Source organism: Hypomesus transpacificus, chromosome 26 (assembly GCF_021917145.1).
Source record: "Hypomesus transpacificus isolate Combined female chromosome 26, fHypTra1, whole genome shotgun sequence".
In the NCBI taxonomy this organism is placed as follows: Eukaryota; Metazoa; Chordata; class Actinopteri; order Osmeriformes; family Osmeridae; genus Hypomesus; species Hypomesus transpacificus.
The window spans coordinates 8,030,444-8,046,484 of record NC_061085.1 but is presented as its reverse complement, the minus strand read 5'-3'; the positions used below and the strand labels follow the sequence as shown (position 1 = coordinate 8,046,484).

Genomic DNA, 16,041 nt, shown 5'->3' with positions numbered 1-16,041 from the left:
AACCGGTATGTTCACTTTTTATGATCATTCACAATGACCACATTAAGTTTGTATTTCCACATTTGTTTGTATTTCCTATAATGTATCAAATAAAATTGCAAAATACTTCCAAACCAATGCCAAAGGGTGACTTTCCGAGGACCGTTTTTGGAAAACGTAAACTTAACGAAACATTTTTTTAAATGTTTTCAATATCTGTGAAATTATGATAAATGGTTTTCAGATTGACTTCCAGATAGGGAGCTCCCATTGGTATAATGCAAAGCAAGAGGCGCAGAATGAGGCGGAAAGGTCTGAATGTACTCATGCACTCCTGTTTGTTGCATCAATACAATCTAAGACAGCCCTCCAAATCCTTCCAGATGGTCTCTTGCTTTACAAAGGGACATGAATAACAAAGTAGGAAAAAGGATGTCCAAGATCAAACCAGGCCCAACTATCGGCTACTCTGAGAACTCATTAGCAAGCTTAGCGAAAAGACAACGTGTTTCTCAGTCATTTGATTCAGTGTTGTACAAGCCACCATTGACAAGATCAAAGCCCTAAAGCACTTTCACCACAGAAGTCACACCTCACACACGACTGTAAATAGCAGTACAGTTTAATTACACCCGATCGATACATTCTGTTATCTATCATTAAATAGCAAGGCTATGCTTTCCTGATAAGAGGGTTGAGCCATGTAGAGGAGGGTCCCTAAGACATTATCGCTGGGCAGCCTATGATGATGGGCGTGGGCGGGGTAGGGGACAGAGAAGTGGGCGGAGACTCCTGAGTAAACACAAAAATGAGAACACATGAGGTAGAACATTCAGTGAGTCAATGACTACAAAAATGAACAGGAACTTGAACATGCCAAATTGCATTCGTTAAAACCCCATAGAACCTTGTGTTGACTGTTTTGATGAGTATTTAACTGACGTGACTGGAAATTACAATGATTACTTGTCAATAGCAACATCCTGTGGTGAGTTTAAAGCATTACTTTGTTTTGGGGAGAACTATTCTGTCTTTGTTTTGTATCAGTTCGATTGATATTTGAGCTCATGTTTTTATACAAAATTAAAAAATCATTATCCTGGTTACTCTTGCATTGATTTCAATAAGATCATCTTCTCTGAAAGCTTATGGCAATAAATCAAACCGTTTCAATATGTATTTACTTTACATAACTTTGTCAAACTACATGAAAAACCACAACATTTTGAGAAATGTATTGAATTAGTTAGAAACTGAGTTAGATTGAAAGTACTAGTCAAAGTATCAGTATTTTCTACTGCTATGTGGTAATGGTGCAATATTCTCATTTGAAAAAGACAGAAAGCTAAACAAGCTTTAGTTGTGCAATGTTATTGATATATATCACCATAATAAATGATAAATAGCTAAAAACCCTGCAAAGACTGAAAGGGATACTGAGAAGGTTTTACATATTGTATCACAACAAACTATATGTACAACCTAGAACTTGTTTATAGGGCCAGTGGACAAAGAACACTTCACAAACTGTTCACAATTTAAATAAATAATCTACTGGCTATGAGAGGGTAAAAGGACAGTAACTTTCAGCATGAAAGACAAGAAAAATGCTACCGTAAAACTGACAGCACAATTTGTTTAAACATTGGAAACAAACTTTAACCATCTATATGATACTATCTTTACAAAATACATCCTCCAATTGTCTATTTCCCCATTTAAAGAAGAATTGAAAAGTCATCAAAGATTATCTACAGAGCTATATAATCCACTCACTGCTTTAAATGTCTTCTCTCTGTCTAGTTATAGCTAAAAACATAGAGGGCAAAAATATTCTTACCGTTGTAGCAATGCAGACAGTCTCATTTGTCAATCTCATTATCGAGGCTGTGATTTAAACCAGCTGAACCATCCAGATGGGGTGTTCTGGAAAAAGAAAAGGATATGGTTATGTTGGAACAGAACTCATACTAAAGGTTTTCGTGCGGTACAGGTCATGTAGATGAGGCACAAGCTCCACCCACATGTTTTGGTTGGACTTCTGCCGATTCCGTCGACTTGCCGTCTTGTGGGACAATCTGCTGTCCAGGTCCATACCTTGTGACAGGCGTCCCAGCATGCATCATAGCAGTCACATGCTGGCTCTGTAAGTAAGCATGGCGTATCGGAAACGTCTGATAGAAATAGCATTGGACTCATCTCATAGATTTCGGTTATTTGTATTTTAACTTTTATCTGGCGTCTATGGCTTCTGCTTTTACTAAGGCAGATGAAATTGGAACCATCATGGTGAAGTGGTAATTGGAACTGGCCCATATCTCACCTTGTGTGCACCGAAGGAGGTTTCAGTCCCTGGATGGTACCATCAAAACACATCATTTTTAAATCATCTTTTTAAACTTAAAAAAAAAACAATTGAAAAATTGAAACATCTTCATGAAATATTTCCATTGATTTACGAGGCGACGACGTCTAATCTTTTTTTGTGTTTCATCCAAACCGAGATGTGCTCACCCGAGTTCACGTCACAGGGACCAGGAGAACACACCGGATGCAGAGGGGCGGGCTGGACGTGAGCACTACCTGTGTTATGGTAACTGTAGTCTTGGCCCCCAGCTACAAGGGGCACTGCTGGCCGCATGTCAGGCATGACTGATGGGGAGGGGAAGACCTGCTGTATGTGGGTCTGCTCCATTTCTGCTCCACTGGAGCCAAGTAGGTCAACATGTGGGCTCAGCCTTGTCCCAGTCACTTCCCCACAGTCAGACAAGTCGTCTGCTTCTGATTCCACGGCAAACAAAAGGGAAACCAAAACAGTTACCGTATCTTTTCCCGCTCCCTAGCACAGTAGAGATAAGGAGGAGGGTCAAGTCGCCACGCACACCCGCAGTTCTGATGCTTGAGCCATAAGGAACCGGCTACCCTTGGAGTCAGTGTGGGACCAGTGAAAGAATGATGAGAGACTTGAGCATTACCTGAACAAACCGTGTTCTCCTCGTAGGCCAATGTGCAGTCCTCAGCCGTGGGCTGGTGAGGCATACTACAACCATTGGTCCCCATCTGAGCAAATACATATGTTCAGGGCCTAGGCTAACGTGTTCCATGTGCTGTTAAGAGGTGAGATTCAATGACAATAGCAAGAACCAATTTCTGAACGATTCACCTTGTTTGACACTGTAACTTTGTAGAGGTAAATATAAGTGTACAGTTGGAACACAATGAAGTGACAGACATCATTTGCCAATCAGAACCCAGACCTTTTAAAGATCGTTGCACTCCACACAGAGTAAACAAAATTGTCCTTATTTGGCTTGATAGTGCAACTGCGTCCAAATGACACACTGGGCCACCACGTGGCTCTGGAGACAGGGGGACAATGACTGGATTAACGTGGTCACCTGCATGCCCTGGTGCTTGAGTCGCAGCTGCCGGAGCCATTCAGGATCCGGAGCGGGCCCAAAGCCAGCTGCCGCGCTGAGCTGTCTCTCCCAGTGGCCCAGTCTCTCTGCCAGCTAAATAGAAGAGAAGTGCTGAGCCACACATAAACACAGATGGGGGGGGGCGGGGGGTCACACTCACAGACACCGGACCACCAGAACATGTGGAAGAGAACGAGATGCGAATGGTGCCAAAGGGGAGTGTCTGGGATGCATGTGGATGTCAGGGCTTGCTACCTTAACAACCTCTCCCAGAAGCACCAGGCTAGGCTCATGCTGTCCGATCAGAGCCCCGCCCACCACCTCGCAGTAATGGAAAGCCTGGGACACAAGCCCCCAGTCGAGCAGGCGACACGCATACAGGAACTTGTACACCTGACAATGCGACACAGGGACATGCGTCACCAGATGTCCTCCCATCACCTTGTCTTGAATTAATTTCACATTCGTGTCAACAAAGCATGTCGTTTTTTCGAGTTATGGGGTTAGGATAACATGACAGGAAGATTGAGCCGTTATTGTATGCAATTGGGTGACTTCCTGTAGTACAGTCAGAACAACTGAGCTGTATTTCCCAATAAACTGAAAAAAGTTTTTGCTCCAAAAAGCTGAGGAATGAATATATACATATTGCACATTACTAAGGAAACAACATTTTAAAAGTTAGAAACTTCAAATATGATTACAATAACAGCGCTGGCAACTTTCTGCCAACACTGCTTTGTTCAATCAAGCAGAATAGTTATGACATTGCCACAATTCATGTCAATTACCTGGAAGGAAGGGATAGAGAAGGACTTATCACCAAGTTTCTGGCAGTATTCAAACAACTCAGTACACAGAATGGCCTGATTTGTGGAAAACTGCAAGAATGGAAGACTGAGGGGAACAAACATTTGATTCTCAGCATTAGAGAAGGTCAATAACAGTCTTGTCACCATACAGTACACATACGGCTTCCTGACAAACTTGTTTTTTTTTAGTTGTTTATAACTTGGATGTGTGGTGGAGGGGGGAGCTTCAATCACCTGTGGCTGCTGCTGAGAAGAACGAGCTTGTCTGTCCTAGACGTGTACACCCCAAAAGGGGCACCGGCTGTCAGGTAGCACACGTGAGCCGCGTGCAACAAGCCTCGAGAGGCTGGAAAAGAAACCAAACATGATCTGGAAGATAGTTTTCTTTCTTCTATAATCACAGTGAAATATACCTTATCAGATACATTCATGTGTTTGTTTGTTTGTGTGTGTGTGTGTGTGGTGTGTGTGTGTACTGTATCTCAGAGGAAGTTACAGAGGGTGTCGCCTAAGGTCATTATGGATTTCTGGTGCGTTGCAGCATCCTCCGTTTCATTGGACAACATTACGGCCAGATGTGGTTTCCAATCTCCCCATTTGTCATTTCCACAACACTAGAAAACACACACGTAAACTCATATTTCACTTTGATAATCATACAGCCATATATTAGTCATGCCTGTATGTATTTTGAGGGCAACCGGACACAGAAAAACAAATGTGGTCAAAAGATGAAAATGTCATTTGAGTCAGGAGGATAAAGTGCATCTGTGATTTGTGACATAGAAAAAATACGGAAAAATGACCGTGGAAACAGCAGGGATCCTTCCAGAGAGCAGTTGGAAGAGGGTCTGGAGAGGGTCGCTAGCTGCTAGCTGGCCTGTAAATCTCCACACACACACACACACACACACACACACACACACACACACACACACACACACACACACACACACACAAAGACACACTGTGCTATTCACAACTCACAACACCAACTAAATATATCCCAAAGAATCAAATGACACGAATATGACAACAAGTATATTATAATCAGCCACGCTGCACCGAGTGGCTGGCCTAGTGATCTGGACTCCTCCCTTAACCCCCCAGCTCTGTCCAATGTTAGCTCCACGTGCGGCTCTGAGATCTGCCCAAACACATACTGCTGAGGGTGCCAGATGAAGCAGTAAAGCGACTTGGGTTACATGTCTGCATGAACCGCACTATAACGATGTGAGCTGAGGCCCTCTACCCAAACTTCTAAATGTTTTTGTATGCTAGAATTTTCCTTGTTGTATACGTTTGAATACAGTCCACCAAAGATGCCAGAATATCCTACTACCAGGATACCCTACGCGGTACCAATTTTCAGAATATGAGGCAACATGCTTTTCTGGCTGTTGTGACACAACTCTTTGTGTTAAAGTGAAAAAGTTTCACTTTCCCTAAGTGGCCTTTAAAAGGCATGACACACCTGTCGGGGCAGTGAAAACAGCATACTCTAAATAGATTCGACCGACTAGACACAAGGCAAAATAATTTACACGCAACAGGCTTCTGCTTGTTAATGGTTTGTAAAATGTGCAAACAAAGTGTCTGCATCTAAAGTTGATTCTATTGGAGAACCATACATATTTATTTTATAAATGTATGTTACAAATGTGTTTGTATAAAAACTGTATAAATACTTCTCTGGCTTTCACACAGAAGTATTTTTAAGCATGTTAATGTTACAATAGATGCAATGTTTTGTCCCCTATATATAAGTCACCTAATGTAGCACTCTGAGAGTTTTTTAGCAACACAGCTCAGTACCAGTCAAATGTTCATTTCTAATTCTTGGAGTGACTTTCCAGCCAATTACGTTCCAGCAATCTTGTTCCAGCCAATCACCTTTGGTGAGGCGGGCCTTCCTCCTTGGCTTATTTTGTGAAAGCACTGTCAATCAAACTTGAGCTGGAGGAAAGTGCGGAAGTTCAGATGAGAAATGGGGGCCCCATTAAGTAGACTTTTTTTTTATTGACGGATATTGGAATAAGCGCACCGCAAGCGATATATGGCTGTTCGAACCTGCTCAACACGGTGGTATACGATCTGTTGTCCATCTTGCTGGCCAGAAACAAAGCATGACCCCATAGGCCGGTCTTCATGGCAGCTTCCAAGGCTTCCTGGGAACACCGTAGGGGAGAAGGAACAGCACAAAAGGTCATAGGGTAAAGGAAAAAGACACCCTTGTGCCAAGTCCCAAATCATCCTCTAAATCCCTGGCCCTTCTGGAGATGCGAGGGGAAAAGACAGGTGTCTGCAATTAGCTCAAATAGACAGCACCGCATATTAAAAGAGCTCCTCTGAGACGTGGGTAACTTGTTCCTTGACAGCTATTACCTTTTCGCAGCATTTCATCAGTTTAAATCAGTATCATCCCAACCAAAAATAAGAAGCCCTTTTGCTCCAGAATATAATATTGTCATACTTAAAGTCATACTTCCATACTTGGAGGGGGGGGGGGGGGGCAAGAGTATGCTTGATTGACAAGGGTACCAGCAGCCAAAGGGGAGGACAGACTGTATTACCTTCTTCCTGCCAGCTAGGAGGAGTTTAGTATAGCCCTCCAGTGCCTGCTGGGACTGTTCCGGAATGGAGGTGGCCCCATGCCCTGTCAGGAGGTCATGCCCCTCCGGCACCTCCGTGTCTGGACCGGGGTCCTCTCTGAGGTCGATGAGTGTGGGAGGCTCTGGCCCACAGGCTCCTGAGGAGTTCTGCAGGAGCAGTTCTGCGATGTCGGATCCAACGATACGCTGGAGTGCACGTCAATATACACACAAAGACAATCGTTGTCGTGATCAGTGACCTATGCACTTTTTAAAGCTCTCTCTCAGAAGTCGCTTTTGGATCAAAGCGTCTGCTAAATGAATCCGTGTGAATAATGTAAATGTGACGTTTTTACTCAAAGCTATGGTGGTATTCTGACTGGTGCGCTCGATTCTGTGCGGAGGAATGGGGTAGCCGAGATTTCGTGTGACTTACTCCATTCTGTCTGCAGAGTAGAATCAGTAAATTCCACAAGAGTGCAGCAGACTCCCTGTCTTGGATTTTGTCATCTCGCATGCAGGCTTCTGCCCTCTGGAGGGCGAATGAGATAGCATCCACTTTGTGAAGATCCTCCCTGGAAACGACCACGGCAATTGTTATTGTTCGAAAAACCGACTCAACTAATATTGGGACCATAGATATTCCATGCAATTTTGTACATGTCTGTAGTTTTATATTAAAAAGATGGAGGCACAAAAATAAATAAGCATTGATTGATGCCGTTTGTTTTTTGGCGGGGAATAGTGTATCTTTAGTGCACCAACCTGGCCAGAGGCCCAGGAAAATCTCTCATTTCCTGTTGTTCTTGTGTTTCACCTAGAATGACCTGTAAGGGGCACCCAATCATTTAAAATCCAGAAGCCTTAATGAAAACCTTCACGATTCGCCTTTCCAAAACCGCGTGGGTACGTGAGCAAACCTCGAGGCTGTGGATCTCTAGCAGGCCTGGGTCTCCCTGCATCACCAGCCCCGGGTTGACCCGTATCAGCTGGCCTGCCGGCCCAAAGCTGACCACAGCGTGAGGCAGGCAGTATTTCAGCGGCTCAGTCACCTGGGGCACTACGACACGCTCTTGGGAGAGAGGACACGGAGGGTTGGTCTTCCTCATGGTTCATTATCATCATCCTCCTTAGCACCCTCATCTGGTGTCACCCGCCTTTTGTCGGAGAGAATACTCGTAGGTTTTACCTGTGTTTGCTGGCATCTGGACAGAGTCGCTTGTCTCGGCGCGGTTAATGTATTGACTCAGCTCGTAACTGCTGGAGGATAGTCCTGAGGTTTTGGAGCTTGCCAGTGTCCCCGTGTTGTAATAGGAAGCCTAGAAGGGCACATGGCGAGGCCTGGAGGTAACTATTCATGAGCAGCCAACGAAAGCCAGGCGGCTAATTCACTTAATTCCGTAACCAATAACAGGAACCTATTGGTTCAGAAGGTGTGGAGCCACTGTTGTATTCACCTCTCCATAATCATCGCTGTTCTCCCCAGCTCGATCGCCTTCGTGTCTGCTGGAATCGTGCTGAAAACCTCCTCTCCCATGGTCATACCTGAGGAGTATGAGATCATATGAGATTTGAGGAAATCGCTTTACATGGGCAGGGCAAGGCAAGGCAAATGTATTTGTATAGCACATCTCAACAACAAGGTACTTCAAGGTGCTTTCCATAAAACATGAAAGGCATCAAGACGAAATTTAAACGCAACATAAGACAATATGAACTGAAATATATTTAAATACGACTGAAGAGTTTGATAAAAAATAGGCTAAAACTGAATGTGATAGATGAAACAGTACAGCAAAAGTTACAGTTCAGTGAAGTATATTAAACAAAGGCATAATGTAGATCTCTTAAAAGGCAGCCGCAAACATAAAAGTCTTCAGCCTTCATTGAAAGAACTGGTAGTTGCTGCAGACCTGTGGTTTTCTGGGGGTTCGATCTAGATGGTGCAGAAAAACTGAAATCTGCCTTTCCATGTTTAGTTTTTACTCTGGGGACAGAAAGCCTAACCAGTCCCAGACAATCTGAGAGGTGTGGATGGCTCATAAATTCATATAACATCAGAAATGTATTTTGGCCCTAAACCATTCAGTGCTTTATAAAGCACTGAATGGCTGAAAGAGAGTATTTCCAAATCAATCTTTTGACAGACAGGAAGCCCCTGTAAAGACCACGTGATCAACTTCTTTGTCTTAGGAAGGAGCCCAGGAGAAAGTCTGAACAGCTACTGCTGTATGATTGATACACAGGGATATACTCGTATATGTCGTTGATGGATTTCCCGTAGAGACAATCTAGAAGGATCTAGAGGTAATTCTCACCTGGACTGTTCTACAGACCCACTCTCAGCATGCTCCTGCTTGTACCTCCTGTCATGGTACGGGTCGGCTCTTCTGGACTCCTGGGAAGTCCATTGACCCGCGTCTACATAAAAACAGTCAAACAATCAATCGAGCTTATCAACGCACCTTCACTCCTGGCTGGGGTTCACTGATAAGAAGCTGTGACTAAGTACCTGGATATTCATAAAAGCCTGTGTAATAACTAGGGTCGTAGTGGTTGTAGTCCTCTCTGTAGTTCCAGAAGCCTTGGGGTGGATGGTCATAGCCATGCCTAAAATCCGAAGTAGCACACACACACCTACTAAAAACAACAGATCCTTCAAGAGAATCATGAAATCTTCCCACAGCGCATTCACAGATACTACAACACAAATGACAATCATGCAGCTTTCATAATGATTGCCAGCCGTGCATGTGGTGCGTGCCTTTGGCCAAGTCTATCCACCTGTAAATGATGGACAGATTGACGGGAGCTTCAAGAAACAAACCTGGATTGAGGTCTAGGCAGTGTGTGTTCTGGTCTGTCATGGCCATATGCAGCTCTGGCTGGCGGGGAGCTGTAGAGGGGTGGGTACTCTGGTCTGGGTGGAGGGCTGGTGAGGGGAGCTCTGTAGCGGGGGTCCGGTTGAGGCCATAACCGGTCCCTCTCTCTCGGGTCAGGTGGTGGGTAGTATCCACCTCCCCGGGGAGTGGGACGATGGAGGTCCTCTGGGAGATTGGGTCTCTGGGAGTGAGGGTCAGACTGCCACCTCTGGTATCCTCGGGGGTCCATCCCACTGTCTCTCTCACACAGAGATCTTAGCAAAGAGAGTGTCAAGAACTTAAAACATGGAGGGGGGAAAAGAGACGGAGAGAGAGAGAAATGTAAACACGTAGGTCGTGTATGCCGAAAAGAGCTGTCAACTAAAGAAACAAATGGTACTAAAAAGCTACAAGGACTCAGGCTACTACTGTAAATATAACCACCAGAGTGAACTTTGCAATATTGACACTGATTTTTTTTTTCAGTCTCTGAATAGTGACTGGGCCTACAAAACATGGCAAATGATGTTCTTCCATTCACGTTAAAAACCAGCCATATTTGACGTGAAGTATATAAGAACAGAAACATAAAAGTTATAAGCTATAAAAGATAGATATAAAAGTAGAGTAGGCTACAGTAACAATTCTATTAACATTTTAATATAGGCTTCCACGCATTAACCTGGTACCTACAATTATTAATACACTGGCAATTCGATTTTCTTTTCTAGAAAACCTCCCAAAAACAATTTGGAACCTACTTAAATGTTTTTTCCAGTTATTTGTAAAGATTCAGACTTACTGCTTACATGCGTTCCCAGTCGCAGTCAAAGTACATGTGCCACATCATTTCCCCTCAGAACACAACATGAACTGAGACAACCCATGGACTTAGATAACGCAAGAGAATAAAGTGCAAAGGCGCCAGTGACATCACTGAGAAGCCCTGATGCACCCTTTTCATTGGGTTAGATTATAGCCTACAATTAAGCAAAAACCAATAAACTGCAGAACTTTCATGCAATAGTGAAATCTGCACATAGTTTTTTGCCGACAGTCCACCTACCACGCACAAAGAGGGATTCCGGATAGCATCTTTAGCTCATTTGAATGTAGTCTAGGGATGAGATTGATCCACGCCCTTGAATACGCATGCCAAATTGATGCGGTCTTTTCTGCAGTGAACTCAGTTCAATCTAATTCAGTCTTTTTGTTAATAGTGTAAATTGTAAGAAAATCCAACTTTCAACTACAATTTGGTCAAAGTCACAAAGTAGAAGAGTGCTGGTCGAACTTGCCACGTTGCGCGGAGCCGCCTACTGTCTAGTTCAGCTAAGCCCACCTCTTGTCATAACATGGAATACCAGCCATTTAATAACGTTCTCCACAATGTGGCGGGGGGGGGGGGGGGGGGGGGGGGGGGGGGGTCTGGACACTATCTAAAGGAACATTTGGATTGTTTTGCCATGCATGCTCAATATCTTAAAAAGGCTGGTCTCAATGTCTCTTAACTGTGGCTCGCCCACACAATACATGTAGGCTAGCAGGACACAACATGGTTGTGATGTAGCACTTCAATTCCAAACTCCTAAAGCCTGGGGTACATCATCATATCAGACACAGTAGCCCACATACATACATACATTCAATCTGGCCAAATTCTTCTTTTAATGTGAAATTAGTGTCACTTGCCACAGCACTGTCCCACAACTGCCACAAGGTGTCGCAGTTTACCTTAAGACAGGTTATGATCAACTCGTTGTTGACGTTGTTTCTCAAACAATATGTGTGCTGATGCTTAAGGGGGCGCTCCTCCGTTTACAAACCGTACACACATGCCTCATTAGCATATGACCAATAGGATTGGATATGCAAAGTAGACGTCCGTAGAAGGTCGTTTTGTACAGCACACCGTGTGTGCAATTAGTCATATGAGAACGATCTGTACACGGTGAACTACCCCAGCGGATTACACAGGACATTGTGATACCTACATCGATTCGAGAGTGTGGATATTGTGTTGCCTTTTTCAGATGTGCAATATGACTTTTGAGGAAACAATTGGAGACAACTCTTCAGAACGGTGAGACATCATACAGTATTTCTACGTTATAAACTACGGTTACAGTATGATTTGACAGGCTACATTCCGAAAGATGCCTCTGACTGGATGCACGACCGGGCTAGCAAAATACTAGCTATAGTGCCGACAATTGTTATAGTATTAGCTTTAGTTATATGCTATTGGCAAGAAGGCACTAAAAAGAGTACTTATTTGTAAGCTGTTTGCTTTATGCAGAGATATGTCTTTTTCTCTTCACAGAATGGAATCGGTGGAAAAAGCATTAGAAGAGGTCCTCAGCTCTGCATTACCTCAGGGTTGCATCACTGTCGGAGTGTACGAGGCAGCAAAGTCACTCAATGTGTAAGCCTTTGTCTTCAGTCAAAGTGCTATAGCCAGCTGCAGAACAAACTTTACACAAACACGTGCATTGTAATGTTAAACAATACGTCTTGTTTAAATGTCCATACCCTGTCTCAAACAAACCTCTTGATTGTTGATATTTCTCAGGGACCCGGACAATGTGGTGTTATGTCTCCTTGCCACTGACGAGGAACACGTAGAAGACGTTGCTCTTCAGATCCACTTCACCTTGATCCAGGCATTCTGCTGTGAGAACGACATAAACATCCTTCGAGTGAGCAACATGACGCGTTTGGCAGAGATTCTGGGTGGAGGGAAACCTGGAGGAGAGCCCATGGATCTCCATTGTGTATTAGTCACTGTAAGTATCACAACTGTGCTTTTGTTACATTCAAACAAGATTTTTCTAGAAAATATTGTCAACTTGGTCTGGGTTTCTGCATGTTTATTATCTCCCACAACATTTTCATGTGGTAATTAAAGTGAGTTGGAGTTCAGGCATCCAGTCTGCAGAGGATACAGGATTTTGCATACGTTGCAAAAATCCTGAGCACCCTGCATGAGCACCCTGTTCCAGCTCTAGGAATGCAACTCTGAGATAGTATCGGTAGCAACTAACTGTTCTGCTTTTGTTATATTTCCAGAACCCTCCATCTACTACGTGGAAGGACCCAGCACTGAGCAAAGTAAACCGGTTCTGCAGGGACAGCCGCGGTCTGGATCAGTGGGTGCCGGTCATTAATCTCCCCGACCGATGAAACAGCGAGGATTCTACAACAAGAACACTTGTCAATCGAAACTGCACTCAACATGTGTAATAAACGCCTTGGTTGGACTTCTTTGAGCAAACCTCTGGAGAGTGAGAGGAGAGAGAGGGAGGGAGGGGGCGAGGAACAAGAAAACAAGATCCAACGGTTAAGAAACAGTGACTCAGCAAGATGGGTTTACAGGTCTACCGAGCAATGACTGTGCCTCCCATTATCGGGAACGGAGTCTGCACAGGAAACTGAATCATGTGAGCACACGTGGTTGTAGCACAAGTTCGGGAGACCAGAGTGGCCCAGAACAGGCACGTGGACTGAACCAGTCTGGACTCTACTGGTTCCGAATGGACTGGGCTAGTCCACGCTTTCAACCCTGCTCAAGGAACTTGGACCAAAAGTGGATACTCTTGAAAAAGGAAATGTTATTAGAATGGTATTCAAATGTGTTGATTTATTTAAAAGGGAATGTATTCATAGGCTATTACAAGGATGTTTTTACTTGTCTTGTTAACGTTTTGAATCCACATTTAAATTAATTTAAGAAATTGTATTTATTGAATGAATTTGCTACTTGTTGAAATAAGAAATAAATTTAACTTAACATATAATTGTTTCCTAGACTTTCTGGTTTGAGGTACAATGCAACTGTTGGCTACTAGATGGGTGGGACATATTGTAAGGAGGAAACTTCTCTTTAATGCACTGTTATGTTACTGCTCCTCTTAGTCATACAGATCTTTCTGGATGTGGGCAGCCAGACCATTCAGGACATTTCCAAAAGAACTGTGTGCTAATGTGCTAAAGTCGCTTAAACAATTAGCATGCAATACCTGCTCAACCAAGGAGTACATCTTGTGCAACAACTCTAGTAGGGAACTTCAATAAATGAAGCCATTGCATACAATGCCACATAGACAAATTGCAGAGACATCAGTTAGCGTGCCCTGTACAGCACATCCCTAAGAATAGACTCCGTACTGCGTGGGAAGCGAGAACAAGAACCCCCACTTTGTTTCCTGTGGCCAGCGCTGCACAAAATGTCACAGGGCCCTTCACCCTAGATCCCTGCTCAAAAACAAAAGTGGGGAGATAAATACAGTGCCCTCCAAAAGTATTGGAACAGTGAGGCCAATTCCTTTATTTTTGCTGTAGACTGAAAACATTTGGGCTTGACATCAAACGATGAATGTGAAACCAGAGATCAACGTTTCAGCTTTTATTTCCAGGTATTTACATCAGGATCTGATGCACAAATTAGAAAATATCACCTTTTTGTTCAAACCCACCCATTTGTCACGTGAGCAAAAGTATTGGAACATATGACTGACAGGTGTGTTTTGTTGCCCAGGTGTGTCCTATTACATACATTATTCAATCAATAAATACCACTGAATGTCTACACTCAGGTTCAGATTGGGTAAGATAGGTTTTGTCTATGCAGACTGTATTCAGAGGTGAAAACAACATGAAAACCGGAGCGCTGTCTTTGGGTGAAAAACAAGCAATTGTGAGTCTTAGAGAAGATGGAAAATCAATCAGAGCCATTGCAGAAACATTGGCCATAGCCAGTACAACCATTTGGAATGTCCTGAAGAAGAAGAAAACTACTGGTGTACTAAGTAACAGACGTCGAACAGGTAGACCAAGGAAAACATCAGCAGTTGATGACAGAAACATTGTGAGAGCTGTAAAGAAAGAACCTAAAACAACTGTTAGTGAGATCAGCAACAACCTCCAGATGGCAGGAGTGAAGGTATCACTATCTACTGTTCGCAGAAGACTTCATGAACAAAAGTACAAGGGCTACACCAGAAGATGCAAACCACTCATTAGCAAGAAGAATAGGAAGGCCAGGCTGGAATTTGCCAAAAAGTACAGAGATGAACCTCAAAAATTCTGGGACAAAGTTTTATGGACTGATGAGACAAAGATTAACTTTTACCAAAGTGATGGAAAGGCTAAAGTTTGGAGAAAGAAAGGAACTGCTCATGATCCCAAACACACAAGCTCATCTGTGAAACACGGTGGAGGTAATGTCATGGCTTGGGCTTGCATGGCTTCTTCTAGGACGGGCTCATTAATCTTCATTGAGGATGTAACACATGATGGCAGCAGCAAAATGAACTCGGAAGTCTACAGAAACATTTTGTCTGCCAATTTAAGGAAAGATGCAACCAAACTGATTGGCAGAGCCTTCATCATGCAGCAAGATAACGACCCAAAACACACTGCCAAAACAACAAAGGAGTTCATCAGGGGCAAGAAATGGAAGGTATTAGACTGGCCAAGTCAATCTCCAGACTTAAACCCTATAGAGCATGCATTTTACCTGCTTAAGAGGAGACTGAAGGGAGGAACCCCACAAAACAAACAACAACTGAAAGAGGCTACAGTGAAAGCCTGGGAAAGCATCAAAAAGGAAGAATGCAAAAGTTTGGTGACGTCAATGGGTCACAGACTTGCTGCAGTTATTGAAAGCAAAGGATTTGCAACTAAATATTAAGTCTTATTCACTTAAATATGTTTTAAGTATATCTGTTCCAATACTTTTGCTCACATGACAAATGGGTGGATTCAAACAAAATGTGATATTTTCTTAGTTGTGCATCAGATCCTGATGTAAATACCTGGAAATAAAAGCTGAAACGTTGATCTCTGGTCTCACGTTCATTATTTGATGTCAAGCCCAAATGTTTTCAGTCTACAGCAAAAATAAAGGAATTCGCCTCACTGTTCCAATACTTTTGGAGGGCACTGTATACCACTGGCCGTGGTTAATAATACGCCGAGATGAAAGAAAAGGTTCATTTCTGAACCGTCACACACTAAGAGGACGCTAGAACGACGGACAGCGGGGACAAAGCCTCGCGAAGAGTGGCTCTTTAGACAATGTGTGTGAGTCAAGGCCTTTCAGGCTGTGCTGAGCTCATTGCTAAAAATAGTCCAGTGAATGGACTTGCAGCTCACCCAGTGACGCTCTACTGAGAAGAAAAAAAAAGAGAAAGAAGCTCCTATTGAGTAGCTGCAACACAGAAAGAGCAGCACTAATGTCAGCATAGCTCTGTTAGCAACGGAAAAAAAGGAACGGCACGAGGCCAGAGTGACTGTGGCTGGCTCAAAGACGACAGCATCGGGCAGCAGGATCTCGGATAAACGAGCTGTAGGAGGAGAGGGGAGATCGGGCTGCAAG

General features: G+C 43.6%; 2 protein-coding genes and 1 long non-coding RNA gene across 6 annotated transcripts; 2 read left to right on the top strand and 1 right to left on the bottom strand.

Moving 5' to 3' along the window:
- Positions 1–157: 157 nt before the first annotated feature.
- Positions 158–10,980, bottom strand: sec16b (SEC16 homolog B, endoplasmic reticulum export factor). 4 transcript variants are annotated; one of them, XM_047049668.1, is made up of 23 exons: positions 10,729–10,980; positions 9,629–9,960; positions 9,314–9,411; positions 9,120–9,222; positions 8,259–8,346; positions 7,991–8,120; positions 7,722–7,873; positions 7,567–7,628; positions 7,238–7,376; positions 6,784–7,008; positions 6,281–6,378; positions 5,017–5,098; positions 4,707–4,824; positions 4,445–4,556; positions 4,190–4,295; positions 3,654–3,791; positions 3,378–3,491; positions 2,955–3,039; positions 2,494–2,760; positions 2,303–2,331; positions 2,004–2,123; positions 1,820–1,905; positions 158–771 (listed from the first exon to the last, which is right to left on the bottom strand). In XM_047049668.1, exons 2-22 carry the CDS (start codon positions 9,910–9,912, stop codon positions 1,858–1,860), a joined length of 2,598 nt encoding a protein of 865 aa, XP_046905624.1. In that variant the 5' UTR covers positions 9,913–9,960; positions 10,729–10,980; the 3' UTR covers positions 158–771; positions 1,820–1,857. The 4 variants fall into 4 exon arrangements, with proteins under 4 accessions (XP_046905624.1, XP_046905627.1, XP_046905626.1 ...); XM_047049671.1 differs by having other exon boundaries at positions 2,494–2,757; XM_047049670.1 differs by lacking the exon at positions 10,729–10,980 and adding an exon at positions 10,465–10,719.
- Positions 2,039–3,270, top strand: LOC124487384. Its single transcript, XR_006958373.1, has 3 exons — positions 2,039–2,125; positions 2,245–2,338; positions 2,484–3,270. It is a non-coding gene; the product is annotated as an uncharacterized LOC124487384 (long non-coding RNA).
- Positions 10,981–11,578: 598 nt separating the features above from the next.
- On the top strand, positions 11,579–13,459 carry gadd45ab (growth arrest and DNA-damage-inducible, alpha, b). Its single transcript, XM_047049580.1, has 4 exons — positions 11,579–11,745; positions 11,986–12,087; positions 12,235–12,448; positions 12,732–13,459. Exons 1-4 carry the CDS (start codon positions 11,696–11,698, stop codon positions 12,843–12,845), a joined length of 480 nt encoding a protein of 159 aa, XP_046905536.1. The 5' UTR covers positions 11,579–11,695; the 3' UTR covers positions 12,846–13,459.
- Positions 13,460–16,041: the final 2,582 nt, after the last annotated feature.

Coding starts and splice junctions, on each gene's coding strand:
- sec16b (XM_047049668.1), bottom strand. CDS start 9,912: ATGGACCCCCGAGGATACCAGAGGTGGCAGTCTGACCCTCACTCCCAG. Junction 8,347..9,119: donor GGGTCTGTAGAACAGTCCAG/GTGAGAATTACC, acceptor CATACTCCTCAG/GTATGACCATGGGAGAGGAG. Junction 6,379..6,783: donor TCCTAGCTGGCAGGAAGAAG/GTAATACAGTCT, acceptor CGGTGTTCCCAG/GAAGCCTTGGAAGCTGCCAT.
- gadd45ab (XM_047049580.1), top strand. CDS start 11,696: ATGTGCAATATGACTTTTGAGGAAACAATTGGAGACAACTCTTCAGAA. Junction 11,746..11,985: donor GGAGACAACTCTTCAGAACG/GTGAGACATCAT, acceptor TTCTCTTCACAG/AATGGAATCGGTGGAAAAAG. Junction 12,449..12,731: donor TCCATTGTGTATTAGTCACT/GTAAGTATCACA, acceptor TTATATTTCCAG/AACCCTCCATCTACTACGTG.